This window comes from Scomber scombrus, chromosome 6, assembly GCF_963691925.1.
Source record: "Scomber scombrus chromosome 6, fScoSco1.1, whole genome shotgun sequence".
NCBI classification, from domain to species: domain Eukaryota; kingdom Metazoa; phylum Chordata; class Actinopteri; order Scombriformes; family Scombridae; genus Scomber; species Scomber scombrus.
Genome location: NC_084975.1, coordinates 11,961,540 through 11,987,653, shown reverse-complemented (window position 1 = coordinate 11,987,653; position 26,114 = coordinate 11,961,540). Strand labels below are relative to the sequence as shown.

General features: G+C 43.3%; 1 protein-coding gene across 1 annotated transcript in view; it reads left to right on the top strand.

Annotated features, from left to right (window-relative positions):
* Positions 1-25,745, top strand: part of mrpl23 (mitochondrial ribosomal protein L23) — a 37,621-nt gene extending 11,876 nt beyond the window's left edge. The window contains exons 4-5 of the mRNA XM_062421031.1: positions 4,927-5,000; positions 24,575-25,745. Of these exons, the coding sequence (XP_062277015.1) occupies positions 4,927-5,000; positions 24,575-24,739 (239 nt within the window). The 3' untranslated portion in view covers positions 24,740-25,745. The remainder of the gene's footprint in view (positions 1-4,926; positions 5,001-24,574) is intronic.
* Positions 25,746-26,114: the final 369 nt, after the last annotated feature.

The following is a 26,114-nucleotide window of genomic DNA, read 5'->3' as shown; positions in this document are numbered from 1 at the left end:
GCATAGTTGTTGCATTTATGGGTTGTGGGTTGGTGTGTCATCATGACTAATACCTGAATGGATCCAAGTGAACTCGCTATCAGATTAGATCACAAAGTGTGACATAATCTCAGGAGAGAAATATGTATTTGGGTCTCTTCAGTTTCACCAGATTTTGGATAAATTCTAATTATCCTTGTGTTCATTTGGTTACAAACGTCACACCTGTAGGGGTTTGTGCCATGATTTGGGTACACATTTTTTTCTAGTATATAATATACAGTTTTTTAATAGTCATATCACAGAAAGTGGGCTGTGTGTATGAGAAGAGAGGAAATTAAAAAACTCAAAAAACAACAATGCACACATCATTGCCTGAGTCACTGACTTTATGTCAAAGAATGCTAGTGGTTGAAGAACATTACACATACCATGTAAAGACATGGAGCTTGCCCAAACTGTTGAGAGAGAGGGTGTGAAGGCAGTGGGGAAAACGCTTGATTCATTGTATGTAATACCAAGCCAAAAAACATTTCAGCCAAATTAAAATCCTAAAGAAGTACTGCAGCTGTTGTGAGTAAATTGACCAAATGGTGTACACACACACACACACACACACACACACACACACACACACACACACACACACACACACACACACACACACACACACACACACACACACACAAAAAGTGTCAGAATGATAAGATCTTATCTTCCACTGTGTGTGCGTATGTGTATGTCTCCACAGATACTGTAAAGGTAAGTACTATATTGTGTTGAAATGTATAGAGCAAACAGTTATATAAAATATATCACTACAGCCCAATATTGAAGAGATGCAGTGAAATAAGTGTTGCAACAATTCATTCAACCCCGTCTCCACATAAAACTCACGCTTGAAGTATCAAACATTCACCATTTGTAGGCCAGAAAGATGACCGTAAAAAGTTTGATGTTTGCTTCTTGGCACAGTCGCTGTGCTCATGTTACAGTGGATAACCTTAGCAGTGACACATTTTCACAGCAGTAAAGGGTTTCAGGCATTAAACATCTCAAACTACGCCTGCAGCATAATCCCCCTCTCTTCTAACAATCTATATGTTCAGTATGTATGATCGTTTCACCAAAAAATGGCTAAATACAGTTGCAATTATTGTTGTTATATGGACTATCTGATTAAACATTTTTAAAGATACATTTTAATATAAAAGATACAATACACTTTTGGAGGATGTTAAAAACACCCGCAAAATTGACTGTTATGAAACAATGTCTGGCAGATTACAGGAGTTGTTGGTGTGTAAACATCATTGCCAAGATGAAAATAACTTGTACAGAGCGCCCTGGTAGCTGAATAGTTACTGTGCATGCCACATAACCGCAACATCCATGGTTAGTCTCAAAAAAACAGACCTATCTCCACACTTCGTTTTAGCACTTTGCCAGTGCCATTCTGTTATAGGTGGGGGGGCACTGTCTTATTTGTATATCTTTAAACCAATCACAATCCTCTTGGGCAGTGCTAAGACCAGGATGCAGTGACGGTGCTCTTGCAAAGTAGTGTCGGGGGGGAAATTGTTTAGGTGGAACATTTGTACATGGGGAGGAAGCCCTGCTAAGTCCCAACAAAAACCCACTACATAAAACATTTAAAGACGTATGTCAACTATGCAATATGACTTTTACTAATTAAAAAAGACAAACATAATAGCGCTTTTCCATTACAATAGTACCTGCTCAACGTGGGAGGGATCGTCATAGCACGGCTGTGCGAAAAAACAACCCAACAACACACCACATAATACACAATATTAAAGTTATTTCCACTGTAATATTTAAGGTCATATCAATCCTAATACCCTTTTAGTCAGCTAACAGTCTATGAATTAAATTTTGGTTATGGTGTATGGAATTCACAGAAAGATGATTTTTGTTTTAGGAAGCAAAAAGTGAAATTGATTTTGTTTTGGAGACTGTCAGTGGTGGTTAGTGGTGATTAGCAAATTCAGCTTGCGATGTAGACGGTCTTCCCATTGACATGCAGCAGCGGGAGTGTTTTCCAGCGGCTAGTTGCGGTAGTGGTTAGCGTGCCTGGCTCTCCTTTCCCCCTCACACACACAGCTGCTTATCTGACAATCTGCTGCTGCAGCACTCCAGTCTCCAGCTGTCCCAGGACACCCCATGCTCCCTTCACACAAACACATACTATTCACTTACAAACTTGCAGCTTCAGGGCCCTAAGTACCCCATCCTCTCCGCACACATCCCAAACCTCCAATCAAAGAGCCAAGAACCGTGTTGTATCATTGACTTAATAATCCTTGGGGCTTTTTATGGGAGGGGGGCAGCTTGGGTTTGCATGGACTGTTTGGGGGCTCCCTACAAGTCTAGGAATTTGCAAGTTCATGAAAGAACAGAAAGAGAGGACATGTGAGTGGTTTGAAGTGGGAGAAACAGTGAGGGACAGGCTTAGGAGAAGAGGCACAAGCCCCCACTGTACTGCGCCTGAGGGGCCATGAGGAGCCCCCTCTACCTCTGGAGGAGAGACTGGGAAGGAGACATGGAGGTAGAGAGGGAGGAGAGAGGCGCCTAGCATAGCCTAGCCTACAGTGTGGAGTACCCATTAACGCTGTTTATTGGGGTTGTGTCATTAAAAGCTACGGGAAAAGGAAAGCCCCTCGGGAGGGTGGGTGGAAGGGAAAGCAGTGAGCAGCGGGTGGACAGAGAGGGGATAGAGAAGAAAGTGCGTCTCAGGGGCCCAAGTGATCCTGAGGTGCGTCAGAGAAGGTATCCCTGTCTACGTCAGGAGTTCCACTCCATTGGCAGCATAAAGACGGGAACAGGCAGAGGAGAGTGAGGGGCCGCAAACGACCCTTTCTTTCCTCCATGGGCAGCAGGGGTATTTTGGAAGGAGTTGCCATGGTTACCCCTCCGGCCTGGGATTTGTAACGTGATAGCTGGTTGCCAAACCACAATCTCAAAGTGGGAGAAATTGTGCTTGCGTTTGCGAGTGTTGTATGAAAGCTCTCTGTGTGTCTGTGTGTGTTAAGAAAGGACTACGAGAATAGGATAAGCAAGCTTTGTGTCTTTTCAAGGGGTGCAAGTGTGCGTGCGTGTCTCCTGTGTGTCTGTTTTATTGTTTATGGAGGGACAGGTCAGTGTCTGACCTTGCTCTTTCAGAGGTTGTAGCATTTCACTGTGGTTTTCCTCAGCAACTTAATCACACACACACACACACACACACACACACACACACACACACACACACACACACACACACACACACACACACACACAGGCACAGGCACAGGCACAGGCACAGGCACACATACACACATACACTTGGTTACCTCTGTCTCCCACCCACACAGGGGCCTCCAGTTAGCCGGGGGCGTGGAGGTGGGGTGTTTTACAACCCTGCTCAGGGCTTTCCCTGAGCAGTGGGCCGCCTGGCTAGTGATTACTAGCTACACGTACCGACACACACACAGACGCGCGCAGAAACACACAGAGATGTACGCACACATACACATGCATACACACACACAGACACACACGCATACACACATACACACAAATGACTCATTACAGCGGAATGTTTCCCTTGTTTTTCATGTCATAAACCGTTCCCATGGCAATGGCAGTTACTCAGAGGGCCTGTTGACTTGACCACCAGGGTCTCATTGAGATTAGAGTAAGCAGAGACGAATCGTTTGATGCCTTCGTCATTATCCATCATTGATAGTAGAGTTTTTGTCTTACCATTACTAATGATTTAAATACCAGTGTGAGGTGCCACTCATTTAGGTAAATGTACCTTTTGATTTATGTGGAGCCAAGTTCCTAGCCTGCCCTCACACAATCGCACCTTCTCACACACACACACACACACACACACACACACACACACACACACACACACACACACACACACACACACACACACACACACACACACACACACACACACACACACACACACACACACACACACACACCTCTCTCTCTCTCTCTCTCTCTCTCTCTCTCTCTCTCTCTCTCTCTCTCTCTCTCTCTCTCTCTCTCTCTCTCTCTCTCTCTCTCTCTCTCTCTCTCTCTCTCTCTCTCTCTCTCTCTCTCTCTCTCTCTCTCTCACACAACACTCACACACACAGACACATACACACAGCAGCTCCCCGAGTCCCCTGTCTTCCAGACTTGGCGAGGTCTGACAAGAGAGAGGATGATGTCATCATCATCTCCAGCTGGGGAAGAGGTTAACCTGCCTTCCATAGTCAACAAGATCAGGCTCAGCTTCACCACACGTACACACAATTAAGACTCCACTGTTCTACAGGGAAATGAACAAATATTTATGGTAATGTATCTGTTGTTCAGATAGGAATGAAACATAATGGGATAATGTCTGTGTGGGTAGATGTCAGGATGTGCTTTGGTAATTTTGCTGACAGTCACCTAGAGGTGGATAATATTGATAAAATCTTGACAGTGGATGGAATTTTATATCACAATAACAATATACAGATAATTATAACTGGTTATAGATAAAAAATAAAGCAAAGGGGAATATTTGTGTTTGTCTCCAATGAATCAAATCCCTGTCGATGTGCTTCATTACATTCATGCAAACACACTTAAAGTCCCGCTCACCGATTTGCAACATTGCTCAGAAAGTGCCAGTACAGCTATTTTTAAGAGTGAGCTACATTATTAGAAACGGTAAAGCAAACTGTTGGCCAGTTTAGGAATTTCCATTGTCTTTGGTATATTGTCATATTGCCCAGCCTTACTCTCATCACATTCATAAGTTCATAAATGTCCTCATCATCATCACTGAGTCCGACTGTCTGCTTTTTCACTCACACAATTTGCACTTTCAAATTTTCTCTTCTATTATCATTCCTGTTTGCAGACAAATGCAATATCTGTTTCACTGTTTCTCAGGATCCAACAAGAAGAGGAATCACCTGAACCAGAAGGTTAAGCAGCCGGACTATAAAGTAGCCTACGTTCAGCTGGTGAGAGGACACACACGCACGCACACACTCATCCTTCTACTACCGTCTTTTCTGGTTAGTGTGTTGTTTGAATAGCATTAGCTCATTGACTCCTGTCCAGTACACAGTGGGAGGTGGAGACCTCTCCACAATAACTATCTCTCTCTCACTAACATCCAGCCCACTTGTGAGTGTGTTTTTTTCAAAAAATTATGTTTTTGCGGGGCTGCATTATTAAACACAACACTCAGGAGGACAGGGCCTTGAGCCTTCAGCTTTTGTGTCGTCGGCTATGTTTGAAGGGGGGACTCGCCGGGTGAGGGAGGTGAGACGGGTTAGTTGATGTTCCCCCATAGATCCCTAAGGGGCAGGCGTCCTTTGAAGGTGAGCTCTTACTTACTCTATTTCTCAGACACAGACACACACACGTACACATACAGGTATGAACAAACACAACAAAAATGAACACAAGTGTGCACGTGTTTTAAAAAAATGACATGCCCTGTTCCTTTACCTGCCATTACAAATATTATTCCATATTCTCATGAGAAAGCCTCAGTCACACACATATGTGTTGACACACATGTGACACAGCCCTACCTAGCGTTTCTTCTATGTGATTCACACACTCTGACTACCCACTCTGCTACAAAGCAGCAGTCTGAGTTCCAGTAAGGCCCGAGGGTGAAAGGTCATCTTTGGTTAAATGCCTGACTTACTACAGGAAATATTGAGATATGGTTATCATCTTGCTGTAGCTCTCCTTTCTTTGCATGGGTGTTGTGCCATAGGTGGAATGTGAGCAATCATATGTCTGTGTGGCACTCCCCGATGGTGGCGTGTCAGCCTAGACTTCCTCATTACGTCACGGCTGGTGCATTCACACCTGTGTTTGAGGTGAGCTTTGGGTCAGGAAGGCCCATTCCCTGCGCATCTCACCAATGTTTGAAGTCTGTTAGTCTTTGAAATCAAACAAACCTCCCCCCAAAATGTCAAAAAAGTCACTGTTTTAATGCGCCTTTGATGCAGACGTGAAAAGCAAGGGGCCTTTGTTTTGCGCCTGCCGTTTTGATCTTGCCCAGATAATTCAACAGCGGTGTAGACGCTTGTTTACGCCGCGCCGCCCACCGGACTGGGAGCCATCAATCTTGAAACGGATGAATAATGAAAATTGTCTAAACACAACAATTTGAAAGAGGATATATAATTGAAGCAGCCATGAATCTTTTAAAGGGGAGGCTTCCTCTTGTCTGACACCAAGGAAGTGGCCTGGGATTTTGTGTGCGTCTGGAATTCCCAGCGGAGTCAGAAGTGATGCTCTGTCTCACCAGATGCACACGACAATGATAGGTGTGAAGATGCACACATGCGCATCTGTGACGTGTGCATCATTCATGCATGCTGAGTCCCGGAGGATTGATGTTTTTCCTTCAGTGTCATTCGCTTTTAGTCGCAATCGCGTCGTGGTTTTCTGAAGTTGTACTTATTTGACGTTGAACAGCAGGCAGAAATGCTGAGATGCAGGCTCCTTTGTGCTTAAAATGGCTGGATATAAAACTGAATATCCGGCCTATTTCTCTAGCAGGTTTTCGGAAAAACATGCTCTCTCGCTCCCTTTCCTACCTCACTCTCTCTTGTGTACGAACACACACACACACACACACACACACACACACACACACACACACACACACACACACACACACACACACACACACACACACACACACACACACACACACACACACACACAGAGAGAGAAAGACTCACACACTCACACACAGAGCCCCAGAAAACCCTCCTTTCTTTTGCAGCGGTTGGTAGAAAACAAGATTGTTCCTAATTGACTCCACATGTGGGAGAGTGTTCTGTGGGTCGATACTCACACCGCGGTCCCCCCATTCTACCCTCATCCTTCCCTCTCCCCCTGCCCCCTCTATCAGCTAATATCGCAGCAGTAATACGCTCTCTCTCTCTCGCTCTTGCTCTCTCTCTCGCTCTCCCTCTCCCTCTCCCTCGCTCTCTCTCTCGCTCTCTCTCTCTCTCTCTCTTGCTCTCTCTCTTTCTCATTCCTTACTCTTGGTTTGTGGTTGAGGGGAGGCCTCCTGTTAGCGGGGTTCCGTGACGGCCATTTTCCTCAGGCTTGGGGGGGGGACGGGGAGGGACCCCAGTATTGGGGGAAGAGATAGCGTCTGCATGTGTGAAATGTGCACTGTGTGTGGGAAAGTGTGTATGTGCGTGTGAGGGGCTGCGAGGGGTGAGCAGGGGAGGTGAATAAGGGCATGATGGAGTCATGCCAGAGCAGGGAGGTCCAGAGACAGGGCAAAGTGATCAGGGGGAGGGGGGAGAGGGTGTGTGTGTGTGTGTGTGTGTGTGTGTGTGTGTGTGTGTGTGTGTGTGTGTGTGTGTGTGTGTGTGTGTGTGTGTGTGTGTGTGTGTGTGTGTGTGTGTGTGTGTGTGTGTGTGTGTGTGTGTTAGTAGACAGGGTGGTGGTGCTGGTGGTGGGGTGACAAAAACAGCAGTACAAAATGAAAAATCTTGAGTCTATCAGACTGCTTTTAGGTCTGGCTGCACTTCAATGGGGCTGGTGTGTTTAGAGTCAGACTGCTTTCATGCACCGCTAAGCCGCTACGGCCGCTATGCTCAGGGTAACACTTGTTTCCGATTTTCGCAGTCAACTCATACTCTTCCATCTATTTGATGCTGTAAAGGGCTGATGTTGGAAAATCCTATTCGGCATTGCACTTTTTGACCTCTGTTGTAGACATTACTTCATTTACAGTAGGTGTAGTAAGATTTCTTGTCTGGTTAGTTGTACCTTTGTGTAATCACTATTTTGACCAGTTTCTTAAAGATATTCTCTATTTCATATTGTAAGCAAGTCACTTACTGGTAGGAAAACCTGTAGCATTTTTGTGTCAAATCCTATTTTAACCTGACCGTACACAAAATCAGAATGTGACTGGTAGAGAGGAAGGCTTTTTGCAGCCGACCGTGTTCATAATGCATGTCAGACCCCGTGGTTTACCCTCATTAAATTCTCTTGGCCCATCTCACTGCTTAAGTGCCCCATGCCACCATTTCCAGTTAAACCTTGCTTCCATTTAAAACCTTCGTAAACCCAATATGGTGCATTTCATAAAAGAGAAAGCCCTCCACTTTAGAAATTATAGTCATTTTTGAATGTTTTCAGTCATTGTTCGGTTACATTATTGCCAGTCAAACATTTACGATAAAGTACTCTCTGCCTGGCATGTAAATGAAAAGGCTGTGGTGAGTTTTGGTCTGAGGAGGAGTTATTTTCTCTCTTTTGGAGTGGCAGCTAGTTTGCAAGCGAGCTTTGCTGGCTGGTGCCAGCTGCAGCACTTCAGCGGGCTGAGTGCTCAGAGTGCATGTTGAAAGCTCCTGGGGGGTGACGCTGTGAATATATGAATGGGATATCTGATCAGTCTCAGCATTTCTGAATGATCCAGTTTAGTGTCACACTGCTACAGATGTCAAAGTAACGATTTCCAATCAATACAGCTGGTCAGATCATCTGTCTGGCAACAGTTGTGCGGTTGCAGTTCATTGTAGTAAAGGTTTTGATTGAAAAAAAAAAGAAGGAAAAAAAGGCTTCAAAAGTTATATAAAAATATGATAAAAATCACGTGCACCATTTTGTTTAATTTCCATCTGACCAGGGAAAACAGCATTAGCTGATCCCAGTTAGTTGATTGTCAAGTGAAAGCTCTCCATCATGCTCTTGAAGCAGCGTGACTGTATCTGCGTAAAGAAAGGAATCTCAGACATTTTCCTCGAGTTGTTTTCAGAGGTCAAGATGGGAGGAACAGCAGTTTGTGTTCTTCATGTGTTGGGCAGAGCAAGGCACGTCCAGGCACCTGTGGGATGCTTGCTACCATTTAGCATAAAAATCGTTGCTTGACAGCTGGTATACACCGAATGAAAGCACACTGAGATTAGCCATCCATGTGCATCAACAATCATCTGGGCTCACTTGGAGTCTGGAAGCATCGTTGTAAGTCTGTCCTTTTGTAGGGTGTGGTTGCACAAATCCCACACAAGCTCCATTCAACAGAGTTTATCTGTAGACAAAAGCTCACTTCATACAGTCAGAGGAAAGTCTGCGAAAGCAGTGAAAGTAGATGATGAGTAAAAAATGAGTAGCAGAAGGGAGAGCAGGCGCGCAGATGGTCCAAGGTGTTGTCACGATGCTGGGCATTAGTTGTCATGAAGTGAGCAGCTAGTTTTGTTTACACATAAACCGATGATGTCACTGTTTTTATAGTGTTCACAATCTAGTTCTTCACATCTGAGGACAGCGTAGAACCATGTAATGTATCCTAAATGCTTTTGATTTAGTTAAATGTCCGTAACTTTAAAATATTAACCAAAGTTAGTATCATTTGAAGTATTTTCTTTTTCCTGGAAGTCATGTTTTTTACATTTTCTAATCTTGTTGGGACATTTGCAAATATGAAAAGCAGAGCTCTGTCTTGCACACACACAAACAGCTTGTTTAGCCACTAATCGCTCTCTATTATGGTTTGTGTGCCTGGTGGTTAAGTTTTCTTGAGAGTAGCGAATAAGGTGTCAAGGTTTCTCTCTGGGGCCCTGGTCACTGACAGCAACACAGCAAACCAGATGCACCAGTGAGATTGCTCGGTGCCCCGGAGCAATGTCCCAACCCAACAACCACAGAACAAAACAAGATATGGGGTTGGACCAACAGTTGTAGAATAAGTGGTAGCTTCATTCAAATTGCTCATTTCCCGTGTTTCTTTGGGTCGTTTTCTCCACCCCTGCTCGATCCACGGGGAAGTCAGAGAGAGAGAGAGAGAGAGAGAGAGAGGTGACACAGCTGAAAAGGGGGGATAGGGCAAGAAACAGCTGTATTGAGAGTGAAACTGGCCAAGTCTAGGTCTCCTCTCCATTTGACTGACACTAGATGGCAACGTTTTGCTGTACAGCTTCTCTCACTTCATCTCCTATATTGACTCCTTGTTGCTTAACAATAGACCCTCTAGAGCTGTGTGTATGTGTAACTGTGAATGTGTATCTGGCTGGACTGGGATGGTTGTGGAGAGAGGTACAGGATGGGGGGTTGCAAACCCCCGTGACCCCCCCCACTTACTGTTCTCTAGTCTGAGCAAAGCCGCGACTCTCTCGAGCTGGAGGTGCTGAATCAGGCTGTCGGGCTGAGGGGGAAATCTTGCTTATCTGTGTGGAATTTTATTATTTTCAACTATTTAGATCATGATCGCTCCCGCTCTCATTCCCTCCCTCTTCCTCCTTTTCACCTTGTCACGCAAACACAGGCTTTCCTCACACAGCCTTGTCTGTCTGTCTGCCTGCTGCTCTGCTTCCTTCCCTTTCCCTGTGCTGCCTCACCCTTGCTTATCACACCAATTAACATTTTTAACTTCTGCCACTTTCCCCCCAGTGCTCTCTTCCCCTCTGTGTCCTATTTTTCTCTTTCACATTAGGCAGTGATTCATCATTTTCAAATTTCCATTTTTTGTTGAACCTCTATGTAATTTAGTTCTTACATTATAATGTTTCTGTTGTACGTCAGGCTGCTCTTCAGTAGCCCAGAATCCAATACAGCTGAGCTTCTTGTACCATAAATCTTAATGTAGAGTACAACAGAATCACACCATGCAGAATCTACGGAGATGTGAACCACACAAGTTGCTGAAACTTGAAACTACTTTTGTTTCAGTGGGGTCCATTTATGTTATTGCTTGAGTATAATTATTTAAAAATAATTATGAAGCACAAATGGTCCTTGTCTGTGCCTTTCATATAATGATCATCTTGAACTAAACCTTATTGCTAACTAAAGCTAATCAAGGTTCTTTGAAGCACCATAAAAATCTGAATAAAATTAGCCAGAATCAATAAAACCATGCTGATAATGTTAAGGAACAGAAAAAACACATGTATCTAATCTTACTTCTCACAAAAATTTTGCTCTCTTACTTAGTAAAGGTTCATATTTTGTTGTGTCTGAAATTCACAGATAGAATAGAAAGATTCAAAAACACATACTGTACATCACAAGCAATGTTTGTCATAGTTGCACTGTTCTACAGCGAATGCACAAATTTGTACAATCTCCTTGAATATCACCACAGAATACAACACAGTGAAGTCTGCGTAAACTTTGCCAGTATTTTTAACAGGACTCTTATTCAGTGCACTATGTCTACTGAACTATCATAGGCACAGTGTTATTACAGAGGCAATAATTCAATATTTTTTTATTTAATTTTCCAATTTTTGAGAGAAAATTTGTAACAACAGAATATGTAGTGAGATTGTAACCAAATTTTGAGTTTGGTTTGTGAATTATGGAGATGTCAGTATATCTTATCTGTCAGCATTATAGGCATTTAAATCTATGGAAGGAAGGAATGGGCTGATTCACTAATTACTATGTGTACACACATTATGTGTGTGTGTGTGCACATGCACGCATGCTGGTGGTCATGCCTAATAAAAGGAGAAGCTTTTCCTGGCAATCAAGCTTTGCTGAAAGCCCCCCCATTCCCCATTTCCCTATGTGTCTCTTGATTTGGAAAATTCACTCTTAAGTAAAATCATGCGTGTGTGTGTACGTGTAGGTTTCATAAGAGCTCAGTGGAGAGAGAACATGAATTATAGAGAACAGAGCAAGGTCTTAACCATCCGGTTTAGAATCTCACACGCAAACCTTTTTTTGAATGACTTCAGTTGAGACTCGCTGTTGTTTCTTTCTCACCCATTTGACATAACTTTTCCCGAATCAGTTCAGATGAGTTCACTTCAGCAAGCTTTAACAACATGACTGAGATGATTTTCCTCATGAAAAACAAAATAAAGGTCAGCAGGACAAATGTCTCAAAAGCAGAACAATACAGAAATATAACTTAATGTAAAAACAACTGAATAGAAATATAACTTCGTTATGGAGCTTTGAGATTCTCTGTATTCATTCTTTCGTTCTCTCTCCTTTCTGCAACTCTCCTTTGTCATTTTTTCGATTGATCCTCACGTTATCTCTCTCCACAGCATCTTCTCTCCTCTCCCTCATTTCCTCCCACATTTCCTCCAGGTTCCCTCTTATTTAGATAGCCATGGCAACACACAAGCACACACACATGCACGAGCGTGCGTGCTTCTACCCTTTCTTGATTACCCCTGACCTTCTGACCTGTAATGACACAGCTGCAACTTTGATCAGCCAATCAGCATGTGGCGCCACCCAGGTTCTCAGCGGGGCCTCCACTAGCCTGATAAAGCCCTCTGATAGGCCCCTGCTGATGCATTTCCTGTTTTGGTATGCTTCTTCGTTTTTTATTTTCTCCACCAGCTGGTCCCCGCATTCCTCAGAGTTGGGGAGGGGGCAGGGGGCAGGGGCATTGCCTGGATGTTTATGTTGTATGTGCATGTAGGGGTGAGTGTGTGTTTTTGTGCTATGGTCTAAGTGTGTGTGTGTGTTTGGTAGCCTAGATAGTTGGGGCTGGGGGTGGGGGGTGGGATAGGAGGAGGGGATGCTTGAAATTGGGGGGAGGGGTGAGGGCATGTGAGGGTTGTTTACATGAGTTTGCGAGGGAGAAATGGGGTACATCGTGGGGGTTGGGGGGGGGGGCGGTTGAATGACATAGATGGAGGGGATAATGATGGTGAACAGCTGTTTATGTGTGTGTATGTGTGTGTAATGGGGGTGGATGATTGAAATAGCCGAGGTTTAGGTGTGACCGGGCTTTAAGGTACGGAGGCTGAGGGGGCCCCCAAGATGGAAGGTGACAGAATTCACAGTTTGTTGTTCATAATATCTAATATGGAAATATTTGGTTGTGTTATTCTTGTCTGATGCTGTAACTGCTGTTGTTGTTATCCCTCCGAGTGTCCAGTTCAAGAGCAGATGGATGTAAACGTCTTTGTGGGCGGCTGAGTGTGTATTTAGATGGTGATGATCTTTTCCTGAGAGCTCTGTTACCAGGGTCTAATGTCTCCAGTAGCAGGCTGGGAGCAGACATGCCCAGACATGAAAACCACCACGTGCCCGCTCACACTCACACTCACACACGCTTTCTCACTCACACCCTCTGTTTGTCTCTGGGCAGAAGTATGTGCGTATGTATCACTGGACGCCCGGTGCCAGTACGTCAGAAGGTCCCTGTGATAGATCTTAAAGTATTTTCGGTTGACACCAGAGCTGGTGTGGGCCCACCTGCCTGACTCTTGCTCCTTCTCTTTGTCCCATCAAGCATGTACACTGAGACTGGGGGCTTGTAGATTCTTTACACTTTCACATGATATTTTTTTTCTTACTGTATGACCTCATTCATAGTAGCATTTTTGTTACTATTTGTCATAAAATGTCAGACGATTTTACTTGCACTCCATTCCAGGGATTAAAGCATGTGCTCAGTATCGCTTTCTATTACTGGCTTAACTGATCTAATATAGCACTTTTTCTCTTTTGAAATATCGAAAGAATGCCTCACTGTGTCGAATATATAAAGCTGTGACTACATATCACTTCTTATTTCAAGCAGAAACATCTATTTAGGGATGTGCACATTTAGATAGCATTGTTTTAGGAAGGGTTTAACATTATATTGTTATAGTTCTTCATAAATGAATGTGACTATGAAATAGCATTTAATGTGGATTGGTCACATCAGGCTGATACACATTCTGTTTAATGAAGTTAGTATTTGCGCTGATACAGATCCAGCGTGCCAACTGTTAGGTTGATGTCACATGTGTTATCAAGTCATCATATTTTAAACATGGTTAATATTCATCAAGAGAGAAAAAATTGTGTTTTCCCTCCTACTCAAGGTGGTAATGTGATGTCACTTGTTGGATGTATTTCCTTTTGCATGACATGGCTTGAATGTGTGCTTTTTATCCAGCGTTCCTTTTCCCTTTACTTCATAAAATCCCAAAGTGTGTCCTTTTGGATGGATGGAAAAAATGAAAAGACCACTCAGTCGCAGTCAGAAAATAACAGCTGCAGAATCTGCCCAGGTCCCTACTTTAACGTAAAACAGAAATTCTGACATCAGCTTACCAGGATGACTAGTAGGAGCTGTATTTATATTTATTTATTTATTGGTTTATTTTACAGGGAAACTGCACATGAACAAACATTGCTGTTAATGCGAGTTAGCAAAGAGGTTATTTTTCATCTGTAGTCCCTGGACAGATGTTACAAATTCACCCTAAAAAGAAATATAAAGAAATCAGATTTAAAGTGACAAAGTTAGATGTAGCATGGGTATGTGTGATTAGAGTCCACTCTGAGGGTGCATTCACTCCTGCCTTGTTTAGTTCAGTTAAATGGAACTCTTGTTCATTTTCCCCCTTGGTGTGGTTCGTTTGGGCAGGTATGAATACCGCAATCACACTCGGGTGAAGACCAAAACAACCAGACCGAGACATTGTTGAGGAGGTGGTCTGCGTTCACTTATAAATGAACTCTGGTATGGTTTGTTTGTGGTATGACTGTGATCTAATCTAGATCTGATCTGACCCATCTGCAGGAAGCATCAAGTATTTTTTGGGTTAAACCAGGGGGGCACCAAAATGAAAAAAAGAAGAGAAAAAAGTAACTAGTTTTTGTGTTAAGAAATAGCAGATACACCATTTATAAATGACTTGATTTAGCTTTTATTTATAAGTATTCTTATTAATAGGAATATGAAGAATAAGAAACAGTTGAAAAGTAGCTGCTGATGTGCGTCATTCAGCACCACGAGGAGAGAGAGAGAGAGACACTGTTTATTCCAATAATTACAGTAGTACACTTAATTGCTGACGGAAAATATGGTGAAAGACTATTTTACTAATCCACCCTCCTGTGTGGAACAAATACACCTTCATATTACTGAGTGCTACAGTTCATTCATTAGTTTTATTTTCTGTTTTAGAAAGGCGAGAACAAAAATCTGTTTTCTCTGCCCGACATCCCCACAAGATTTCTGACCAATGAACGGAGTGACAGTTCCCACATGGCTTTTTTTGATACATTTTGGTTTGCCTTAAATTTTGCTGTGTGAAACCAAACTGAACCAATGGGAAAATGCCACAAAGAAGCAGCTCATCCACTGATTGGGACCAAAGCAAACAAACTACAGGTGTAAAAAATGGTTTGCCCTGTATGTTGAGCCTAATTATAAAATTACGGCGACATTATCAGAATATATTCATCATATTGACTTCCGCATGGAGCACAGAGTAAAGCTAGAAAGCTTGTCATTACTGAGGATATAGACGTGGTTTTGTTAAAGTGCATATCATGGGTCAGGGTTACTTAATTAAATGTGGCTAAACTAAAAACAGATGGATTAGCAGAATGGCTCACATGGGTTAAGACTGTGTTCATCATGTTCAGTCTACAGTTGTGTTTCCACCTTATACTCAACGAAATCAGACTGTACCGCAGTATGTAAAAGTAGCATCCAGACAGAGGTTTGTAGCCGGTCATTTAGCCAGCAGCTGGTGTAGGAGTAAACCTCTCAATGTGAGTTTTATGCTTGATATTAAATGGAGAATCACATGGCAACTGGTTATTTTTCCATATACACATGTATGTACACCAAACATTGTCCGTAATGTTGTCTGTCTCTGTCATGTAGACTGTGGATCATGATTGTTATGGCCATTAGTATAAATGACATGGAAACACAAACAAACGTACACTGCTGCTAGCCAAAGCTGACCAAGTTATTTGGCTGTTGCTGGGCTGTGGAGGAAATGTCATTGTAATTGAAGGGAGGGCCGGGGTCATGACCCTGAACTAACCCACAGCAGGATGCTATTGGTTAGTGGTCTACTCTCACTGCCACTTATCTGCCTTTTACAGAGAGAGATGATTTCACTTTACTATTTCTCTTGTGCTCAGCTGTTATTTTGCAAACTGCCCATCAGGCTTTCATGTCATCTCAAGAGTTCGACTTGTTTAGTGTTTAACTCCAATTTTGAATACTGAACAAAGACTAAATGCAGTTTAAATTGGCTTCATTGCATTCTCTTTCCACTGAATCGTTCTCACTTCACTGTCTTTTTCTAAGAGAACAACTGTCCAGCTTTATCTATCTTTTGGTATTTACTTTTTTACTTTATTCACACCGTTGCCCTCCCTCTTCCTCACTCTATCGCCATCGCTGTCTCTCACTCTGCTGTTCCTGGAATGGATTGCACCAGGAGGTCTGGATGGAGGCACAACGGGGCAGAGTATTACGTGTGTGTGCGGGTTTGTGTGTCAATGAGATAAAGTGAGAGTGAATGTGTGGCCCACCCAGGGGCCTGGCAGCCGGAGCTGTTTACAATCATCAGGCTACATCTCCTCTCTTCTCCTGCCCTCTTACATATTCTTTCCTGCCTCTCCCTCTTCGCCTCAACGATTTCTTCTCTGTGGTTGCAGATAAAAAAGCACTGCTAAATAATGCAATAATAGGCTAACAACTTCTTATTGTGTGTGTGTGTGTGTGTGTGTGTGTGTGTGTGTGTGTGTGTGTGTGTGTGTGTGTGTGTGTGTGTGTGTGTGTGTGTGTGTGTGTGTGTGTGTGTGTGTGTGTGTGTGTGTGTGTGTAATAATTCAACAGTTGAAATATTTTATACTAAGCATATTTGGGCTGGTTCAGTTGAACTGAGAAATATGTTCAAACCCGAGACGAAGCTCCTCAATGTCTAAAACATTCATTTCAGCTACTGATTTTGTAGTTTGTTTTTTTTACATACTGTTTGCATTGAATGTTTGAAATTTGTAGAACATCCTAACACACAATACAATCATAGCATTATATTACAAGTCCAGAGAAAGTCAATAAACTACTGTATATTGAGTTATTGCTCAGCCTCATGTGAACAACACGCTAAGTTTGCAAACATGAGAACTTCAGGTAGGTTGCTTTTGGCATTTTGTGTGGACTTAAAGGGATTCACTGGAGACAAACTTAAGACAGCCGTTTTGAGTTGAATGCGTGACCACATCAAGTCGATAGCAACTTTTACACTTCATCAAATATGCTGACGCTTGGGAAAACTCCAGGGTCAGGCTGGCTCAAATGTGAAAACATACTTCCTACTTTTACTGTTCTTCTGCTGGCCGAACCAGGTGAGAACAGTTTGTTAGAGTTTGTAAGAACAGGGACTGCAACATGAACTAATTACAAGGGGGAAAAAAACATTTCATGAGTATGTTGTCCATTGGCTATTAGCTATTTCCTTCGTATCTGGTATGAAGAGCAGAGATGCTAAATTATGGCAAAAACCAAAGAGAAGACCACAAAACTCAATGAAACCTAAAGGAACTGGAATCAGATTTGTTTTTATTCGTTCCGCTTCTTGGCTGCCAAAATCTGTAATCTTGCAGGATGACAGGTTGCCAAAACTCTGTCCAATAAACAAGCTACTTGTGAGTCCATCTGACTTTGGTTCACAAGCCCCGGTTCACTTGTAATTGGGCAGTGTGAACTTAAATGAACCGAAAAGAAAAATGCAACAAAATGGACTTTTCATCTGTGGCTGGGACCAAAGAAAACAGACTCACAAAGGTGTGATCACACCTCTACAAAGGACTACAAATCTACAACAGGGCTGCTACAGCCTGTTGGGAAAGAGAGGGGGAAATCCTCTCCCTCTAGATGAGCTGCTCATGAGCGAGGCACTTAACCCCACCGACTGCTCAAGTGGTCGTCACTGTGCAACAATAGGAAATTAGTGACTGTCTGCCGGCAGCTCACGGCTTCAGGTGTCAGTGTGGATAACCATATGAGATGCTGAAAATGACCATGATGCATGCTCAGTCAACATTTCCCAAGACAAATAAGGTTCACACACACACACACACACACACACACACACACACACACACACACACACACACACACACACACACACACACACACACACACACACAAACACATATACAGCAGGGGGTCGCCCTCAGCTGTAATCCTGGTAACCTTGCCACTGTGGTCTCTCCCCCTGAAGTCTGCCAGGCTCTCCTACCGTGCGGTCAAATTGGATTCTACCACAATTTGAACACCTCTCTGTCTCTCTTTCTCTCTGTCTCGCTCCCTCACACACACCATCAGTACTCAAGATGTCTCTGTGCTTTGCTACGGTTTACCCTACCACACCACCACACTGCCACCGCAGCCACATGAGCCACAGCCTCATGAGATTTCTCACCGCGTCGTCAACACCTCTCTGTTTCAGTGTGCGGTCCAGATTTGGCCGTACTCTAATGGCAACCACCAATGTCTGGTTGATTTTTATTGACTGCTTAGTGAATGGCTCCATCACCTGATGCCTTCTGGATTGCCCCTCCTCCAAAAAACTGATCTGACAGTCTCTCAGGGCTGTGTGAATGGTTCAGTTTCACATTTTCAAACCACTTAAAGCCTTTTCAGGCTCTGTGACCACATTGAGAGCTGCTCTCTTTAATTCGGTCAAGTGTGGTCATCCAAGAAGTCCGTTTACTTGCCCCCCCCCCCCACCTCTCAGTCACATCTTATTTAGCTCCACAATAACTCTATTAGTTCGAGGTGTAGAGAGAGCACAAAATAAAGGCTGATCTCAGGTCGTAAAAGCGTGGTTAGAATGTATTTTCTGATGGATTCAGTTTTAAATCGTCTAGATTATCTGAATGGAAGTGGCCATTTGACCTCAAGTAGTTTTCAAAGTAATAAAATGTTGCTCCAAACTTTTTTCATTGCAGAGGACATAAAACGTGATACCATGAAGACTATTCTGTGGATTGAGGATATTGAAAATGAAGTCAAACTTACTACAATGGGATTGAGTAATCATCTTTGAATGCCTCTTTTTTTTTTCTCTCTCTCTCTGCAGATTTGTAGCGTAATTCTTACTCTGTGCTTACTGTGCAGCCCATCCTGAGGCATTGCGATGCTGATGTGTATCTCATCTGTCACATGGCGATATCTGGTCCTGCAACTGGTGCCGGTCCAGTGTTGGACATGTCCCGTATGTTTTAACTCTCTAAGTAGCAGGTTGAATCATCCTTTTGTGTCCTCAGCTGGTCACTGCCATAATGTTCTATTCAGCTCCAGGTCTGAAAAGAACCGTGCACCAGCACCTTCCTGTTTTCATCAAAGACATTTTAACACATCAAGTTAGAACAACTCTGGCGTTCATATTTCATACTTAAATCTAAGCTTATGAATAATAGAAGAGTCACCCCCTTGACATTCACCCTGTATTGATTTCACATGCATTCCAAGGTTGCCGGACACACATTTGTCCATTCTTTCAACGTTCTTCGCCCCACCCCTCTTTTTTTTTTCTTAAAGGGAAATTATTACACACAAACACACATCGAGACCTTTTTTTTCCTACGGCTGTTTTTGAGTAACAACTGCTCGGTTTGTCACAGATCACAAGCAAAGGTCAATCAGATAGAATACAGTTGTCCTTTGTGTGTCTCTTTCCATCGCTCGCCTGGTCTTCTCTCTTTTCCTCTGGGGTTGCAAACAGCATACTTCGGGGTTTGACTTGGATTCTGTTGTACTCACATGAGTATACACACACATACACCCAGGTTCGCTTTGAGGACATTGCTCTGAAGTACATTTGTTCACTGGAGGCTTACCTTAACTATACATGCCAATAAAGATACAAACCAGTTTCTGCTTAATGTAACTGCTGTGAAAACAGTATGAGGACACCAATTGTTGTCCCTAATTTGACAACTGTCCCCAATCAACTGGTTGAAAATCTGACATTCGTCCCCGAATGGGACACAAGGCAGACCGACGAGCTAAATGCACACTTCCTGGAACAGAACAAGACGTTGAATTAGAGCTTAATAGGGAAACATGCACACAAATGGGGAAAGTGAGACGAGTTGGTAATGAGTCAATGACAACATTTGCCTTCCCTTCTTAACCTCCCCCCATCATCATCACCACCACTACCACGAGTCTTCTCCTTTTCCCTTTGAGAGGGAAACTGGGGGTGTAATGGGTTGTTCATGTGCGTAAGAGGAATATGTTTACATCGCAAGCAGTGTGGGGCCTTGTCCCAGTATTCCTGGATGGCAGCTTGATCCAATTGAGAGCATGGCGAAGATGATGGCAGAGTGAGGGAAAATCCTTCACTATGTTGTCCAAGAAGCAATAGTAGGTAACAGAAAGAAACTCTTGGAGGCGCATAATGCCTGACTGTCTCTCTCCACTTTTGTCCTTTTTGGCCAGGCCTTGGCCTTCTCCATAAATCACTCATTATGCACTCATACACACACTCTCACTCTCACTCTCTCACTCTCACTCTCACTCTCACTCTCACTCTCTCTCTCTCTCTCTCTCTCTCTCTCTCTCTCTCTCTCTCTCTCTCTCTCTCTCTCTCTCTCTCTCTCTCTCTCTCTCTCTCTCTCTCTCTGTCTCTCTCTCACTCTCTCACACAAATACACAAGTAGAGAGAGACAGACACACAGGAAATATTGTTTCGGCTCGGAGCACATGGAGACTGAGGGGACACGGGCTTTGCCTCTGCTCTGGTGTGATGTATATATTTCAAACAAAAATATGAATGCTCTCTGCCAGCACTTTCTCTCACTGCGGAAATGTGTCCAGCAGACGCTTGAGACACACGCACACACACTCACACACACAGGGTGCGGCCTGCTGCCAACAATAAGACTTGTTTAACGAGTCTCAGCGCTTTGTTGATTTCAATCTTAGGGCTTTGTTGTTTTTGTGAATCGCGCTCTCTGAGGCCAGTATTAATCTTCGCCTTGTGTATACACAAGGGGCCAGATGCATAAACGATGCGTACACACAAAAACCATGCATACACCATTTCCCGCACATAAACTGGTATTTATAAACACAGAATGTGCGGTGAGAATGTGCTCACCTCACGCATTCTTCAGACCAGACGTACGCATGTGTTTCTCAAGGGATACAAGGGTGAAGTGATGAGGTGGAGGTGAAATATAAGGTGAGAGAGGTGACAGACTGAATCTCGCCCCCTCCCCTTTTTTTTGTGGTTACACAGCAATTTCACAGCCATTTACAAATGACAAAAGTTGATTGATCATTTTTGTATGATTCATTTTTTCATTCTTTTATTTTCCATGTCAAAATGTTCTAGTTTTTATTTTATCCTTAGTTGTGACACACCTTGTCAAACTTGCAAATCATTGATTACATTTCTGAGAGGGTTTACAGGTCTATGTAATAAATGAATGATATGGACAGTATAAAGCTGTGCACAGCTGTGTGTAATGATCACGGGTAATGACAACTGTTCTGCTGTTTGAGAACCTCGCCAGTGCAACACAATCAGTGAAATGGCACTTCTTTCCTGTTTGTATTATTGACAGGTGTACAGACTGGTGCAGCAGGCGGTGATATGAAAACAGCTGGTTCGGGGCGTGTCTTCTTTCATTTATGGCTAATTGTGGGAGTGGAAATTAGGCTTGTGCACAGGCGCCCAGTTCCTCAATGACTGAGATTTATAAAAAAAAAGAACCATGCGTACACACGGCTTTATAAATCTGACAAAAAAAAAGTGTATGCATGTTCATGTATTTGTGCATACACACAGTTTTATTAATGAATCCGCGTAGTTTTATGAATCTGATCTAAAGTGTCCAGTGCTGCGCCATGTAACTGGGTATTGTCATGCGACAGCGTTTGGTTCATGTTGGGTGAAGTCTTGTTTGGCTCAGTGCTTCATTGTTCTTCCCCTTGCCATGTCTGGTGTTTATAGCTCTGTGGTAGACCCCTTCCTCAGTCACCCCTACTCTTTCCTCTTTCCCCAGTCACTTCCTCACATCCTCTACCCCCATCTCTGTCCCTGCTGCCTCCTTCTCCTTCTCCCCACTGCCTCTGTTATTCTTGCAGCAAACTTCCCTTGGCCTAGTCCAGTGTTTGTGTTCTGGATTCTGCGTTCCTCGATGGCAGTGTGTGCGAAAGTAGAGAGACACAGATGGCTTTGGCAGGGCTATTGGTTTCCAGGTGCTTCTCTGGTGTTTGGCAGCTCTGTGCCTGTGCCTGACTAAGACTTCTTCTCCTGAGTAGGTCTGCACTTTTGTCTCTCCTCCTGTGTTACTGCAATAGCTAGAAAACCTACTGTAGTTTGCAATACAGGCGTTGCTGCAAGCCGGGAACACAAGAACAGGGTGGCTTTTGTTTTGATTGAAGGTTGTGAATGTTTTGCTCTAGCAGCTCCTCAAAGCTGGTATCAGAGAGTTTAGACTCAAATGGCCAGGTTTTAGAGAGTAACATGAATTCAAGTCTGTGTAAAGTATCATACCCAAAATAGTAATTTCCATAATAGTTGTGTTTTGGATGGTTGGTTGTACTTAGATGCCTGGTCATGCCAGCATTGTCAGACTGGACATGTCGGACTCGATTGCAGCTCACATGCATAAAGACTGGGTTGCTGTTAATATCTTAATACAATGACCCCAGGATCTGTGTAGGCTATAACCCAGCCAGCCTCTCCCACCAGGGTGTTTTGTTTTTTTACTGAAAACTCCAAATTAGGATTAGTCTGTAACTAAGAAATGCTGGAAGAAGGTGGACTGGTTTCTTGCCAACAAATAATAAGAGAAAATAGACAGTGGCTCATTGTTTTTGGCAGATTTATTAGGGTTTATTTTGGAAAAAATAACCACTTACAGCATAAGGATTTTGTAGTTTTAACAATTTATAGTTTTTTTATTTACTCTGAGAGACTTGTGCACTTAATATATCATATAAAAGGAATTAACTATTAATCTTCCCATTGGATAATTTGAATTTTAAATGTATGACTTTTTGTGTGTGTGTGTTGTTTTTGTGATGGCGTGTCTTTATTCAGTTGTAGGTCTTATCTCTTACTTCCTCTGTACTCTGTACTATCCTCTCTTGCAAAAGAGATCTTAATCTCAATGAGACTACCTGATTAAATGAAGGCTTTAATCAGTAGCTGCCTTACCAAAGCCAAATTTGATTATTGTCCCAGATGAGACAGTGAAGTTAAGGTGGGTGTGTGTCTATGCTTATTGGTAATGTTTGAAGTATGTGAAAGAAAGCTCTAACCAGTGTGTATCCAGTCACTGTTATTACTAGCCGAAGTCCACTAAAGCAGCCAGTCACTATTTTATCTAATTCTGTTCTATGTTTTTTGTTGTTGTTGTTTCAAAGTAAAGTTTCCATTGGGCGCGCAGGTGGTCGAGTGGTTAGAGCGCATGCCACGTACGCAGCCGACCCCGGTTCGAATCCCGGCCGGAGGTCCTTTGCTGCATGTCACACCCGCCTCTCTCTCCTGTTTCCTGTTTGTCTACTGTTAAATAAAGGCGTCTGTGCCAAAAAAATCTTTAAAAAATCTTTAAAAAATGAATATTTCTATTTTCTCACCTGGTCAGAACCTTACCGGCAAAACACATTCAAACATTTATGTGCGTCTGAGCACACACATTTTATACATGCACAAGTGTAAACGTACAGTAAGAATACCAGAGATTTCCAGTTGTCCCAGTTAAGCACATTTCGGTGTAGACAAAGCCAACTCCACTCTGCATCTTTGGCTGAGTGAGCTTCATGTTGTCTCTCCCTTTGGGAATTAAACCATGCTATGTGGTAATTATATGCATGTTTCTCTTGGTATTTTGGGGGTTGGAGACAGACAAAGTAACATTCACATCAGAGCCAGACCATTCCTTTACGCCTACACACTGACCCCAAACAAAATATTTCACATATTTAAACTGAATAGTTGATTGACAACTGTGTTCATGCAAGCAATCCATTTTATAATGATAAGCCTCTATATAAAATAATTGTGACGTTTACGAGTCACATAATGACATTTGACTATGTGTCAGTGGAAGCTGTTATTTGGTGTGAACTACAGTTACTGATCATTAATCACTTTGGGAACATTTATGAGGATTAGCAGTTTGCCCAAAATCCAAACACAGAGTGATAAAAATGACATAAGTTACAGTCAGGCTTTATATAAAGTCGAGTCATTTAAGGACTGCAATGATTTGGCTCCAGTTGAAATTGATAACAGTGAATTCCAGTTTCCAGGTGTCCATGGGAGAGGCTGAGAGGGATCGGCTGCGGATATGTGTGCATGCCTGCACCCACTGACCTGTTATGTTTTTTGTGTGTGGGCGTGCAAGCATGCATGTATGTGTACTGTACTTTATCGACACAGACTACGGTGGGCCAGTGATGCATTAGCCATGGCCAGAGATGGGTTGGTATGGAATAAATAATGGATACCATCCTTCCCCTCTGAATAAATCAAGACCAGAGAAATGGAGAGAGATGGTAGATTAAATGTGGGAGAGAGTTGGAGAAATTGAATGCCAGAGAGAAAGAGAGCGTTTGTGTAACTGGAAGAGGAATAGAGAGGATGAAACAGTGTCCTGAATTCCAAATCAGTGTCTCACTTTTTGCCTCTGCAAAGAAGAAAAATCGAATGGGTTAAGGAAAATGCAGTTTGACATGTTTTTAGCCTAAATAGTTGATTTGTTGAGTCAAGTAGAAAATCCTTAATTCCTCCTATATCATGTAGGAACACAAACGTTTCTCTGCTCATTTTCCCTCTCTGTTCTCATCTTTGCATCCCAGGCTCAAGGCCAGACGTTCACCTTCCCTAACATCTTCCCAGAAAAGGACAGTGAGCCGACGGAGGGCTCCATGGAGGAGGTGCAGGAGAAGTTCATGGAGGACGAGAAGCAGAAGCAGAAACTCGACCCCAGGAGAGGAGGGGTCACAGAGTGGTTCGGACTCTGAGACAACCCACTGACCAGGAACTCTATCTGCATACATATATATATCTATATATGTGCATGGGTGTTTCATTGGGAGCAACATGTATTGATTTACAATGCAACTGTTGTGATGTCACTTCTATTTCTGTAAGAAACACTCGCGAGTGTGTAGTAAAGAAGAATGAGCATGTGTGTGGGAGACTGGAGACATGTGTTTTGTGTGTGTGTGTGTGTGTGTGTGTGTGTGTGTGTGTGTGTGTGTGTGTGTGTGTGTGTGTGTGTGTGTGTGTGTGTGTGTGTGTGTGTGTGTGTGTGTGTGTGTGTGTGTGTGTGTGTGTGTGTGTGTGTGTGTGTGTGTGTGTGTGAGAGAGAGAGTTAGTGAGGCTTCAGTCCAGTAACCCGAGCCAGAACAGAATCGCAGGAGGAGGAGAGTGGCCCGGCTCCATGTTTCATGAAACCAGCCCACCGTACAGAATCTCCATCACCTCAGATGACCTCCTCTTCTTCTCTCTCCTACTGTTCCTGTTCCACCTCCTCCTCCTTTCACTCCTCCTTTTTGGGCCCAGTATCCCTGCATCTCCTCTTCTCTTTATCCCTCTTGTTTCCTTTGCTTTCTTTGTCGTCTATCTCCTCCATTGTTCCCCTTTCTTCTCCTTCTCCTACACTGCTCTTCCTCTGCCACACTGGGGAGTGGTATAGTGTGGTATCCCTTGTAGCTCTGACTCCCAGCCAGTTGGATCAGACTACCTGGACAACCCACATCCTTTCCTCTTTTATGAGTTTGCCTTGGATTAATTGACCACTTTAGGTAAACAACAATTGAGATGTTGTTTCAGCAAAGCAACGACATGGAATTTGTTGGAGTGTTTTATTATTCTGTGGTAGCACCACTTGCCATAACTCTGAGAGAAGATTGTACCCTGTGTTTGTGTGTGTGTTTGCCTAACATATGGGACTTGCCAGTGAATCTGTCTAATTGTAAGTGCTGTTGGAATAAGAACTAATAAACGGTCACTTCTCCAAAAGTGCTCTGCTTACTTTTTCTTGTGTTCTCCTCGCCTCATCTCCCATGGCTGCTGCGCTCAACAACTGGCACTTCAAGACGCTGTTCGCCACACAAGCTGGCCCGTGCATATGCCAACGTGGTCTGGTAGCTGTTTTGACAAAGTAATGATCTGTGTTTGAATCGGGCCACTTGAGGACTGAGCTTTCTTACCGTAATAAGGCCCATAAAGGGGAGGGACCTCTCCTGGGCGCGCTCAGACCCTCCATTATGCTGAGAGGCCAAGGTTACAGTAAGTGTCCCCCAGCCGTGACCACTAATGCTGGCTGGCTAATATAAAGGTCCAGTCCCTGACCTCACCCAGCCAACTCAGCTATCACTAAGGAGAATGTCA